Source organism: Ranitomeya imitator, chromosome 8, assembly GCF_032444005.1.
Source record: "Ranitomeya imitator isolate aRanImi1 chromosome 8, aRanImi1.pri, whole genome shotgun sequence".
NCBI classification, from domain to species: domain Eukaryota; kingdom Metazoa; phylum Chordata; class Amphibia; order Anura; family Dendrobatidae; genus Ranitomeya; species Ranitomeya imitator.
In genome coordinates this window covers 190,561,780-190,574,491 of record NC_091289.1, presented here as the reverse complement: position 1 = coordinate 190,574,491, position 12,712 = coordinate 190,561,780, and the positions used below count along the sequence as shown (strand labels likewise).

At 46.7% G+C, this 12,712-nt stretch overlaps 1 protein-coding gene across 4 annotated transcripts in view; it reads right to left on the bottom strand.

Annotated features, from left to right (window-relative positions):
• The window catches only part of LOC138648457 (biotin-dependent 3-methylcrotonyl-coenzyme A carboxylase beta1 subunit-like), a 36,895-nt gene that overhangs the window by 12,162 nt on the left and 12,021 nt on the right, over window positions 1-12,712 (bottom strand). For all 4 annotated transcript variants that reach the window (XM_069738241.1, XM_069738242.1, XM_069738240.1 and 1 more), the window contains exons 6-10: window positions 11,875-12,067; window positions 11,051-11,142; window positions 9,004-9,160; window positions 8,772-8,894; window positions 1,091-1,233 (exon numbers count right to left, since the gene is read on the bottom strand). In XM_069738241.1, the coding sequence (XP_069594342.1) occupies window positions 1,091-1,233; window positions 8,772-8,894; window positions 9,004-9,160; window positions 11,051-11,142; window positions 11,875-12,067 (708 nt within the window). The remainder of the gene's footprint in view (window positions 1-1,090; window positions 1,234-8,771; window positions 8,895-9,003; window positions 9,161-11,050; window positions 11,143-11,874; window positions 12,068-12,712) is intronic.

Genomic DNA, 12,712 nt, shown 5'->3' with positions numbered 1-12,712 from the left:
ACTTCCGGTTTGCGTGGGGCCCCGCGCACTTCCGGTTTTGCTGGGAGGACGCCGGGGCGGACGGAGAAAGCGCCGCATGGCGCGTTACACTCTGCGGTGCCCTATATATATCCGGTCACTGTCCACATGCCTCTAAGCGCCCCCTGAGGAAGGTACAACTGCCGAAACGCGCGTCGGGGTGTCCCGTGTCCCCTGCACCAGCCCGGACCCGCTATTGTAGGTATTAAGCATAGTTATTCGTAGTGTTTACATGTATTTTAGGGTGCCATTGTATAACATCGAGGTTATTATATAGCCCTTAGTGGCAGCCCTGAGTGGCAGTACTATTGATACCTCAGCTGTAATGGTTGATTGACATGTGACGCAATATGTGCTTGGTTATGCAGATTTTGCGGTTCTGGGGTGTTGCTGGGGTCACTAGACCTTGGGTGACTGCTCCTTTTGTTGCCTGAGGCAGAGTTCTTTATGTCACCTACTGGCCCTACTTGTTGCCATTTGTCTGGCCTCTTGCTTGTAATTTTTAATTAGTTTGTAATAAAGATATACTGTTTTATTGGATTCAGTGACTGCATGTTCTTTTGTTTGTTCCTTATGCGTTTTTCTGGCAGTTATCCATATTGTCCATGCTTGGATGGTGTATGCTGACACACTATATATATATATACCAGCATCATAGTTTGTAGCACACTTCTGCACCACCAACTATGCTTATTGGAATTGTCTTGTTTACTGCAATCATGAAGTATATTAGTACAACTGATCAAACGATTGCAGGTTCAAGTGCCCTAAGAGGACTGAAAAAAATAAAAATCTGAAAAGTAATATTAAAAAAAATAAACATAAAAGTTTATATAAAAAAGCAGCAAATCTGGTTTTGCCGACTCTCTAAAAGTCCAATCTATCAAAATATAAAATTATTTAACCTGTAGAGTCAATTCCTCAAAACAAGACTTGAAGAATAAACAGAATTGCCAATTAACATATTACTGATGTGATCCAATTTTTACTTTTCTTGTAATAATTTTTGGAATAAGATGTGCCGTGATTGGTTGCCACCTGCGATATTACATGAGGACCCCGACCTTCATACCTGTCCAGCTGAGACTTGAATTCGGTCTCGTCCGTCCAGCCTTTATCCTTCTGTTCGCTCCACGACAACCTCCCGGCGTCCACAATACCAATTCTTGCATTTGGCCACAGGAACAAGAAATTTGGCTCATAAGATCTCCCGCACTAAACCAAAATTGAAAACGTAACAATAATCACAGGCGGCAATTTTTTTCATTTTCTTTAATCATCTCTGTTACGAAGCCATCAGTTTACACCTTTTCTATTGATGTAGCCGTTTTTCTACTATTAGTTGTATTTTCATTGGCACACAATTTATTAAAAAAAAGTTTCTTAACTTTTTTAACAAGTAAAATGGGAAAAAACAAACAAAAGAAAAACAGTTAATCTGTCATTGTTCTTTTGGTAAAAGTGCCATGTTAAATTTATTCTGAGGACGGGTATGATAACGCCGACACCAAATTTACATGTATTTTTCTGCTTTTTGCACAATGAAAGAAAACGTTTTTTTTGCTGCATTTGGAAAGCTAAAAGCTATAATTTTTCCATCAACGGCGCTATGTGGCAGTTTGTTATTTGCAAGATGAACTGGAGTTTTTAATGGTAATATTTAGGGCTACATGGGACTTTCAGTTATTAATTTGGGAGGCGGAAAAAAAAAATTTTGTTACAGTAAAATCGCTCTCTTGTTGCCTTTATTGGCAGGACATTGGAAACCATGGGATGTCTGCTGCAACCTTAAGGCTTACACTAAAAATAATCATTTTAACAAAAAAGTCTGACCTGACGACACCCAGCTAAGACTACCCAGACAAGGGAGGGAGCTGTGTCCGCCAAGGAAGGCTATGAGAAAGATTTTACAGCGTGTACCAAAAATCCTCTTTTCTTAAACTATTAGGGGACAAAGGAAATCTTGGGACATATTGCAAAAGTAGTAATAGCAATCGAGCGCCTGCAGCTTGCAGTACTCTTCTGTCAAGGTAGGAGCTCTGCCAGAAAAAAAACTTAGGCAAAATGTGTCTGCCTCCTATGTGACAATAAGCTACAGTGAATAGTTGGTTGTCAGCAGGCCAGGTGTAGACTGTTGGGGAGAAATCAATTTTCCTCTTAAGATGCATTCTTGTTGTCATCCTCCAGATGGCAGCAGACTTCCCACACTTTACTGTAATCCCCAGAGAAGCATCCAAGAAAATAATATACGGCCATATTTTTATTCTTAAAGGGAGCGCTGGGAAGTTTATGGCTTTCAGAGTGCAGGATAGATGTGATTCTTTTATATTACGTGTCATTATAGTTGTGACAGAACTAATAATTTGCACATATATATATATATATATATATATATATATATATATATATATATATAGGGATTTTTGTGTGTACTCACCGTAAAATCCTTTTCTCCGAGCCACTCATTGGGGGACACAGGACCATGGGTTATGCTGCTGTCACTAGGAGGCTGACACTAAGCTGAGACAAAAAAAGGTTAGCTCCTCCCCTGCAGTATACACCCTCGTACTGGCTTCCAGACACCCAGTTTAGTGCAAAAGCAGTAGGATATTAACAATATAACAAGTAACATTAGAATATAACATGTCAAACAAACAGTCAAGATCAAAAAAACAAGGTCACGAGCCGAAAGGCTACCAGGGTGGGTGCTGTGTCCCCCAATGAGTGGCTCGGAGAAAAGGATTTTACGGTGAGTACACACAAAAATCCCTATTTCTCCTTCGCCTCATTGGGGGACACAGGACCATGGGACGTCCCAAAGCAGTCCCTGGGAGGGAAACAATACAACCAAATAACTCCGTGTACCATCTGACTACAAATGCGCAACGGCCGCCTGCAGGATACGCCTGCCAAGGGCCGCGTCCGCAGAGGAGTGAATGTGAACATTGTAATGCTTTGTGAAAGTATGCAGGCTGGACCACGTTGCGGCCTTGCAAACCTGCTCCGCTGTAGCCTGGTGCCGGATGGCCCAGGAAGCACCCATCGACCGAGTGGAGTGAGCTCTAATCCCCGCCGGGATAGGACTGCCCCTGACCCGATAGGATTCCTGGATAGCAGATCGGATCCATCTGGCTATCGTGGATTTAGACGCAGCCAAACCCTTTCTGTGACCCTCCGGGAGCACGAAAAGGGCGTCCGATTTTCTGAAGTGAGCCGTTCTGGAAATGTACCTCCTGAGGGCCCTTACCACGTCAAGAGTATGGAGAGCCTTCTCGACCCTATGTTTGGGCTGCGGGCAAAAGGAGGGAAGAATGATGTCCTCATTAAGGTGGAAAGATGAGACCACCTTCGGAAGAAACGCCGGAGAAGGACGTAGGACTACCTTGTCCTGATGAAAAGCAAGGAAAGGAGCCCGGCAGGATAAAGCGGCGAGCTCTGAAACCCTTCTGATGGACGTCACCGCTACCAGGAAGGCAACCTTCCAAGAGAGGACAGAGAGCGGAACGTCTTGAAGGGGTTCGAACGGTGGTTCCTGGAGAACCCCCAGGACCAAATTGAGATCCCAGGTCTCTAAAGGCATCCTGTAGGGAGGAACAACATGGGAGACTCCCTGAATGAAAGTCTTGACCTGAAGGTTGGTGGCGATCCTACGCTGGAAAAGCACGGATAACGCTGAGATCTGACCTTTGAGGGAACTCAGAGCCAAACCGGAGTCCAGACCCGACTGAAGGAAATTCAAGATGCAAGGGATAGAGAAAACGAGAGGAGGGTGACCCCGGAGCCTGCACCATGAGAAGAAGGTTTTCCAGACGCGGTGGTAGATGGAGGCGGAAGACGCCTTACGAGCACTTAACATGGTGGGGATGACCTGCTGAGAGAAACCGGCGCGAGTTAGAATCCAGGTTTCAACAGCCACGCCGTTAAACGTAGGGCCCCTGAGCTCTGATGGTAGATCGGTCCTTGGCGAAGCAGGTCTGGGCGGTCTGGCAACCGCAAGGGAACGTCGGCTACGAGCTGAACGAGCTCCGCGTACCAAGCGCGACGAGGCCAGTCTGGGGCGACCAGGATGACTGGAACTCCCTCCGTCTTGATCTTTCGGATCACCCTCGGCAGCAAGGGAAGGGGAGGAAACACGTATGGGAGCTGAAATTGATGCCACGGAGAGATCAGCGCGTCCACTCCTATGGCCTGGGGATCCCGAGATCGAGCAATGAAGTTGTGGACTTTGGCGTTCAATCTGGACGCCATCAGATCCACGTCCGGGGTCCCCCAGCGAAGACAGATCTGGAGAAAAACCTCTGGGTGGAGTTCCCACTCCCCCGAGGCAAGGCCCTGGCGGCTCAGGAAGTCCGCCGCCCAGTTCTCGACTCCCGGAATGTGCACCGCAGAGATGATGGAGTGGTTGGTTTCGGCCCAACGAAGGATGAGGGAGACTTCCTGCATCGCTGCCCTGCTGCGGGTACCCCCCTGGTGGTTGATGTAGGCCACCGCCGTGACGTTGTCCGATTGGACTCGTACTGGGTGACCCGCGAGCAGGGCGTGAAAGCGACTCAGAGCAAGCGCGGATCTCCAGGATGTTGATGGGAAGTTTGGATTCCCGAACTGTCCATCGGCCCTGGGCAGAGTGGTGGAGGAACACCGCCCCCCAGCCAAGAAGACTGGCGTCGGTAGTTACCACTAACCAGCGGATCGGGAGGAAGGACTTCCCCTGGAGAAGAGATGGGCCCAGGGTCCACCATACGAGAGATTGTCTGACCCGCGGGGACAGGGGGCAAGGGTGGTCGAGAGATGAGATACTCCTGTCCCAGTTGTCCAGCAAAGCCTGTTGCAAGGGACGGAGATGGAGTTGAGCAAAAGCAACTGCTTCGATTGTGGCAACCATCTTTCCCAGGATCTTCATGGCGAACCGAATGGTTCGCGGGCGGGGATGACAGAGCGTTCGGGCTCCCTTCTGAAGCGCTTGGGCCTTGGACCGAGGAAGCAAGACCAGTCCCCTCGAAGTGTCCAGGATCATTCCCAGAAAGGAGATCCGACGGGCCGGAACGGGAGCGGATTTGTCCCAGTTGATCAACCAACCTAGGCGCGAAAGAGAATCCAGGGTAATTTGGACGCTTGACTCGCAGGCTTGAAAAGACGGGCCCTTTATGAGGAGATCGTCTAAGTAAGGAAACACGACGACTCCTCGAGAATGAAGGATGGCCATGACAGCCGCCATGACCTTGGTAAATACCCTGGGCGCCGTGGCGAGACCGAAGGGTAAAGCCGTGAACTGGAAGTGGTCCTCCCGAATGGCAAAGCGGAGGAACCTCTGATGAGACGGGAAAATCGGAATGTGAAGATAGGCATCCTTGATGTCTATCGAGGCTAGAAATTCCCCTCTCTCCATCGAAGAGATGACCGATCTGAGCGATTCCATCCTGAAGTGCCGGACTCTTACGCACTTGTTCAGGAGCTTCAGATCCAAAATGGGCCGCACTTTTCCGTCCTTCTTTGGCACGACGAAGAGGTTTGAGTAGAAACCTTTGAACCTCTCGTGTTCCGGGACCGGGACAATGACCCCGCTCTGGCGGAGGCTGTGAATGGCGCAAAGAAGGGCGCGAGACTGAGCTGCCGAGCTGGGAAGACGAGAGGGGAAGAACCGAGTTGGAGGAGGAGAGGAGAACTCTATCTTGTAACCTGACGATACCAGATCCCTGACCCATTCGTCGTGCACGACGGAGAGCCAGGCTTGCTGAAAAAGGAGCAGACGGCCGCCTACTCTGATGGTATCGACTGGCGCCGTTCCCGAGTCATTGAGACGAGAATCTGGGAGGTCTGGACCCTCGGGATCTGGGTTGTCTAGGTTTCCCGCGCCAGGAAGGAATAGGCCTGAAGGAGGGACGAGCATCTCTGTCGGTGCGAGCGGATCGGTCCGATCTGGGAAGACCGGTAGGATTGGACCAGGCTGAGCTGGTACGAAAGGGCCGAAAGCGAAAGTAAGGCTGGCGCTGGAAGGCTGCCTTGGGCCTCTGTTGGGGAAGGAACTTGCTCTTTCCCCCTGTGGCGTCGGAAATAAGCTGGTCAAGCTTTTCGCCGAAAAGCCGCCCGCTTTGAAAAGGGAGGGAGATCAGAGATTTCTTAGAGGAGGAATCTGCACGCCAATCTCTGAGCCAAAGAGCCCTTCTAATAGCGATGGCGTTGGAAGCCGCGGATGCTGCGCAGTTCGCCGCGTCGAGGGATGCGAACATCACATAATCACTAGCCATGGCTAACTGCTTAGCCAGGTCCGCCATCTCGGACGGGAGGTCCTGTTCGTTAATGGATTTCGCTAGAGCATCCGCCCAGGAAACCATAGCCTTGGACACCCAAGCCGCTGCGAAGGAGGGGGACAGGGAAGAGCCAGAGGCTTCATACACCGAACGAGCTAGAGAGTCTATCTGGCGTTCGGTGGGGCTCTTAATTGACGCGCCTTCCGGGACTGAAAGAAGCGTTTTGGAAGCTAGGCGTGAGACCGGCGGATCTACTAAAGGAGGATCCGTCCAGTCTTTCACGAGATCCGCTGAGAAGGGATACTTTGATAGCAGATCCTTTTTACCCGTGAACCGCTTATCTGGATGCTCCCTGTGACGCCTGACTATATCCAGAAAGGCTGGATGTGAGGCAAAGGATTTGTGGGAACGTTTGGATCTGGTAAACGAGACCGCGTGTTCCGGAGCGGAATTAGCGTCATCCTCCACCTTAAGAGCGTGATTGACTGCTACAATGAGGGAGTCGACCGTAGCTCTGAACTCCGGAGCCTCCGGGTCCAATGATACCTCAGACTCATGTTCAGAGTCGGGAGCGCTGTGAGCCCCCAAAGAGGGTGAGCGAGAGGGGGAGCTGTCAGATTCTGAGCGGCGGGGAGAGCGTTCAGGAGAGGTAGTGCGGATCCGTTTTCTGGAAGACCGAGCCTCTTTATGGAGAGAGCGGCCCCTGCTGACCGACGATTCCCCTGCTATGGAGGGATCTCTTAACGCCTGTAACGGGTTACCTCGTTCCCCAGGAGGATTTTGAATGGATTTGATGGCGTTGGCTAAAAAATCCACGGATTGAGAGAGAGAAGCGACCCACGGGGGGGGACTAGGTACGCCAGAGTCGGTGGCGGTGGAGGGCTCCTGGGCACATGGGGCATCGCAGGCAGAACAGAGGGGGGAACTTTGAGGCCTAGGAAGAGGGGCCTGACAGGTGGTACACGCAGAAAAAAAGGTTGTATGCACCTTAGAGGATTTTTTAGATCTAGTCTGCGACATGACTCTAATGCACAAAAAGCCACAGGGGCTATAAATTGGCCTGGGAAGCAGAGGGCGGCGCTGCAGAGGAGAAGCTGACGATGTCTCCTTACCCCGGTCCTGTGTCCCGCTGTCCTGGGAAGCCGGCTGGGAAATCAGAGACAGGGAACTAGCTGCACGTGGGCGCTGTGCTTCCGAGATGCGGCAGAGCTGAGCTGCGGCGTGTCTGTGAGGACCAAGATGGCCGCCGAGATCAGGGGGGAGATCTCGGCGGCTGCGAGAAGCGCCAGGGACCGGGGGCGGCGCCGCCGATGACGCGCAGCAGTGGGCGGAGCCTATCGGCAGCGACCAGCGGCCAGGCCGAAGCCGGGGACTAAATTTGCGGCCCCGGCCCGGCGCGCGGCCGCAAAGGGCCGACGACTCGGCCCACCATACTGCGCTGCAGCCCGCCAATGTGCCAGGTTGAGGAGGAGCCCTCCGGACCGCTGAGACCCCCCCATCCCCCACGGAACACTTACCCCTGTGGAGGTGAGAGGAATCTAGCGCTTGGGAGAATAGCTGGGACGGTGCAGGGGTTGGGAAGCCTCAATCCACCAGCCCCTGAGAGAGAGGGGTGGAGAGGAACCGTCCACCACCTGAGTCACACAGAAACATTGGTGATGCAGTATGGTCTGCACGGACGCCACGGGGAATAGGGCCACTGTACAGCCGAGGGTAGAACCTGGTGGACAGGGCATATGTCCGGCAATAAAAAAGGGCCTGGCTGCAGAGGAGGGTACTGGAGGAAAACACCAGTGCTCGTCTGTATAAAAAAAGGGGAGATCGGGGCCCATTTAGGGGAGAAACCGTCGCCCAAAAAATGTCAGCTCAGGCAGTGGCTCCCACGTCGCAGGAGAGGATACGGAGAGGAGAACTCCCGTGCTCGCCTGTTGTTGGTTCGGGGGAGATCGGACCCTGAAAGGACCCGTCGCCCCCTTCGTCCGGAAAAGATAAAAAAGAAAAAATTCGTGAAATTAAAAATCAGTGTGCCTCCTACGGACACTAAGCTTAAACTGGGTGTCTGGAAGCCAGTACGAGGGTGTATACTGCAGGGGAGGAGCTAACCTTTTTTTGTCTCAGCTTAGTGTCAGCCTCCTAGTGACAGCAGCATAACCCATGGTCCTGTGTCCCCCAATGAGGCGAAGGAGAAATATATATATATATATATATATATATATATATATATATATATTAACATTCCTCTAATCTAGCATCTGATAATCCACCAAGACTAATTCTCTTAATCGCTTGTTTCCAAAACAAAAAGACAAAGTAATGTGGAACTTTATAAGGCTAACAAAAGTATGAAATTCTTCTAAATGTTATATACTTTCCATTGATTGTCTGATAATCCAGAATATCAGTCACTAATCCATCCTCGGTGATGGAAGAATAAAGTGAAATAGATTCGACTGTGAGGACAGAAGCATTAACATTAATGGTTTTCCACATCATTGTTATACCTACCATGGCAAAGCTCTCTCCCCCGTGGCAGCCGCCGATCACCACTGTTATTTTGGGCACCGTAGCACAAGATACAGCAGCGATCATTGAGGCCTGAGCTCTTAATCTGTTTGTCAGCTGTTCTGCCTGGAAAAAAAAAAAAAAAGGGATAGCAATGTAATATGGAGATTCTGCCAGAAATGCTCAGAGCAGTATAAGGAGCTGTTTTCCTCTGCATGTTACCTCAAGAACTTACCTTATACACACTAGGAGGTAAGAGATCCTGAGAAGTTGTGTTCTGAAGAAACAGCAAAGGAATAAACCGCTGGTTACAGATCTGTACAAAGTGGCTTCCTTTTAGAGAGGCGTCATGGGTCAGTTCTCCGTTACTAGCCACTATTCCAACCAAATTACTGAAATAAAAAGAGAAAGATTCAAAACCTGTATATTATAAACCTGCCCCTATGTACCAGAATATAACTACTATAATACTGCTCCTATGTACAAGAATATAACTATAATACTGCTCCTATGTCCAAGAATATAACTACTATAATACTGCTCCTATGTACAAGAATATAACTACTATAATACTGCTCCTATGTACAAGAATATAACTACTATAATACTGCTCCTATGTACAAGAATATAACTACTATAATACTGCTCCTATGTACAAGAATATAACTACTATAATACTGCCCCTATGTACAAGAATATAACTACTATAATACTGCCCCCTATGTACAAAAATATAACTACTATAATACTGCTCCTATGTACCAGAATATAACTACTATAATACTGCTCCTATGTACAAGAATATAACTACTATATTACTGCTCCTATGTACAAGAATATAACTACTATAATACTGCTCCTATGTACAAGAATATAACTACTATATTACTGCCCCTATGTACAAGAATATAACTACTATAATACTGCCCCCATATACAGGAATATAACTACTATAATACTGCTCCTATGTACCAGAATATAACTACTATAATACTGCTCTTATGTACAAGAATATAGCTACTATAATACTGCCTCTATGTACAAGAATATAACTACTATAATACTGACCCCTATGTACAAGAATATAACTACTATAATACTGCTCCTATGTACAAGAATATGACTACTATAATACTGCCTCTATGTACAAGAATATAACTACTATAATACTGACCCCTATGTACAAGACTATAACTACTATAATACTGCTCCTATGTACAAGAATATAACTACTATAATACTGCCCCCTATGTACAAGAATATAACTACTATATTACTGCCCCTATGTACAAGAATATAACTAATAATAATAATAATAATCTTTATTTTTTTATAGCGCTAACATATTCCGCAGCGCTTTACAGTTTGCACACATTATCATCGCTGTCCCCGATGGGGCTCACAATCTAAATTCCCTATCAGTATGTCTTTGGAATGTGGGAGGAAACCGGAGTGCCCGGAGGAAACCCACGCAAACACGGAGAGAACATACAAACTCTTTGCAGATGTTGTCCTGGGTGGGATTAGAACCCAGGACTCCAGTGCTGCAAGGCTGCAGTGCTAACCACTGCGCCACCGTGCTGCCCCTACTATAATACTGCCCCTATGTACAAGAATATAACTACTATAATACTGCCCCTATGTACAAGAATATAACTACTATAATACTGCTCCTATGTACAAGAATATAACTACTATAATACTGCTCCTATGTACAAGAATATAACTACTATAATACTGCTCCTATATACAAGAATATAACCACTATAATACTGCTCCTATATACAAGAATATAACTACTATAATACTGCTCCTATGTACAAGAATATAACTACTATAATACTGCTCCTATGTACAAGAATATAACCACTATAATACTGCTCCTATATACAAGAATATAACTACTATAATACTGCCCCTATGTACAAGAATATAACTACCATAATACTGCTCCTATGTACAAGAATATAACTACTATAATACTGCCCCTATGTACAAGAATATAACTACTATAATACTGCCCCTATATACAAGAATATAACTACTATAATACTGCCCCTATGTACAAGAATATAACCACTATAATACTGCTCCTATATACAAGAATATAACTACTATAATACTGCCCCTATGTGTAAGAATATAACTACTATAATACTGCCCCTATGTACAAGAATATAACTATTGGGAACTTGATTGTGAATGAATACGAGTTCCTAGTTGTAATTATTCTCTGATACATTAGTTTAATAACATTAGTAGATATTTGGGATTACACGTACCCTTCAACTGAAGCGAATCCAGTTACTAGTGTGGTCCCATACTCGGCTTTGAACTCCAGGAACTTGCTGCCATCGACCAGTCGGCTGAGTATCTGGAAAGAGCCGAGTATTAATGGATGTCACACACTATATAGAGACGGCAACCTGCATCAGAGAGAAAGACCAAAGTGATGAACTAGAGATATCACTCAGCAGCTCTGCAGTATTTAGTTGCTCTGATCTATATTCCACATTCAGAGCTGCATTCATTCCGCTGGCTCGTACAGAGCTGAAATCAGTTAACAGGCTCATTATTCTAGGGTTTTTCAGCCACTTTAAAAAAAAAAGAAAAAAAAAAAAGATCAACTATCAATAACATAAAGGTTAACTTGCTGATCTCTGGGGATCTAACTGCTGGGACCCCTGGCGATCTTAAAAGGGTCCCAGTGACCAGCAAGTTATGGGTAGAACTTCATTCTTTCGAAACAATCCTTTAAGTTTTCATTTTTAGTAATTTGTAACATTTTACTGAAGTTATATTTTTAGGTCTCACTATGGGGCTTGACCTGATGATACAGCTTTGTTTAGGACCCCAACTGCATTGACGCCCAGTGATGAAGCCCCTTCTTCTGTCTAACCACAGCATCTTAAACGTCCGTGATCGGTGTCATCTCTGATCCCGGCTGTTGCAGCAGATTGTCAGCTGTATACACAGCCGACACCCTATGCGGACGGTGCGGGCACAGATGGAGCGGGTGCCGAGGGGTCTCCTGTTACTCCCAGTACACATGGACAGGTTTGGCCTCCTTGGCATAAACCTGCTGCTTCTGTATTGTATAACTCACCAGTTTAACGTCCAGAGTGTGACTGTAATCGCGAGGCGCCAGTCCCGGCAGCTCCTCAGTATTGTACACGGGATCCTCAAATTGCACTCGACCCTCGGGCTCAGGGTCTAAATTTAAGGTGGAGATAATCATTCGGGCGTAGCTGTACGCGTCAGACTCGGTGGCTGCAAAATAATCGACACATCCGCTGACTCTGCGCAGAGGGGTGAGAAACAAGTGGCCGTCAGTATATAAATACTTTATGATTTATGATAAATATTCCAACAGCGCCCCCTCCAGTTTGTAACGCCACGGAGGAGCCTTCATGACCGGGCCACATTTTTTTAAATCTGACCACTGTCACTTTATGGGGTAATAACTCTGTGACACTTCAACATATCCCACGGATTCTGAGAATGTTTTATGAAAATTTGACAAAAAAAATTTGAACAATTTTCAAACTTCACAATTTTATGTCCCTTAAATACTTCAAAATGGTTGGAAATTATAACCATTCAGTTACTACACAGGAATTAATGCAAAGTAGAATGAAAAAAAAAATTAAAATTTTACCTCTAAAATCTTGCTTTAGCCCTAAAATTCTCAGACTTATTAAATATAATCTAACTCTACTACTAAACCTAATCTAACACTACCACTAGACCTAACCCTAATCTAATACTACTACCGGACATAAACCTAATCTAACACTACTACTATACCTAACCCTAATCTAACTACTACCAGACCTAAACCTAATCTAACTACTACCAGACATAAACCTAATCTAACACTACCACTAGACCTAACCCTAATCTAATACTACCAGACCTAATCCTAATCTAACACTACTACCAGA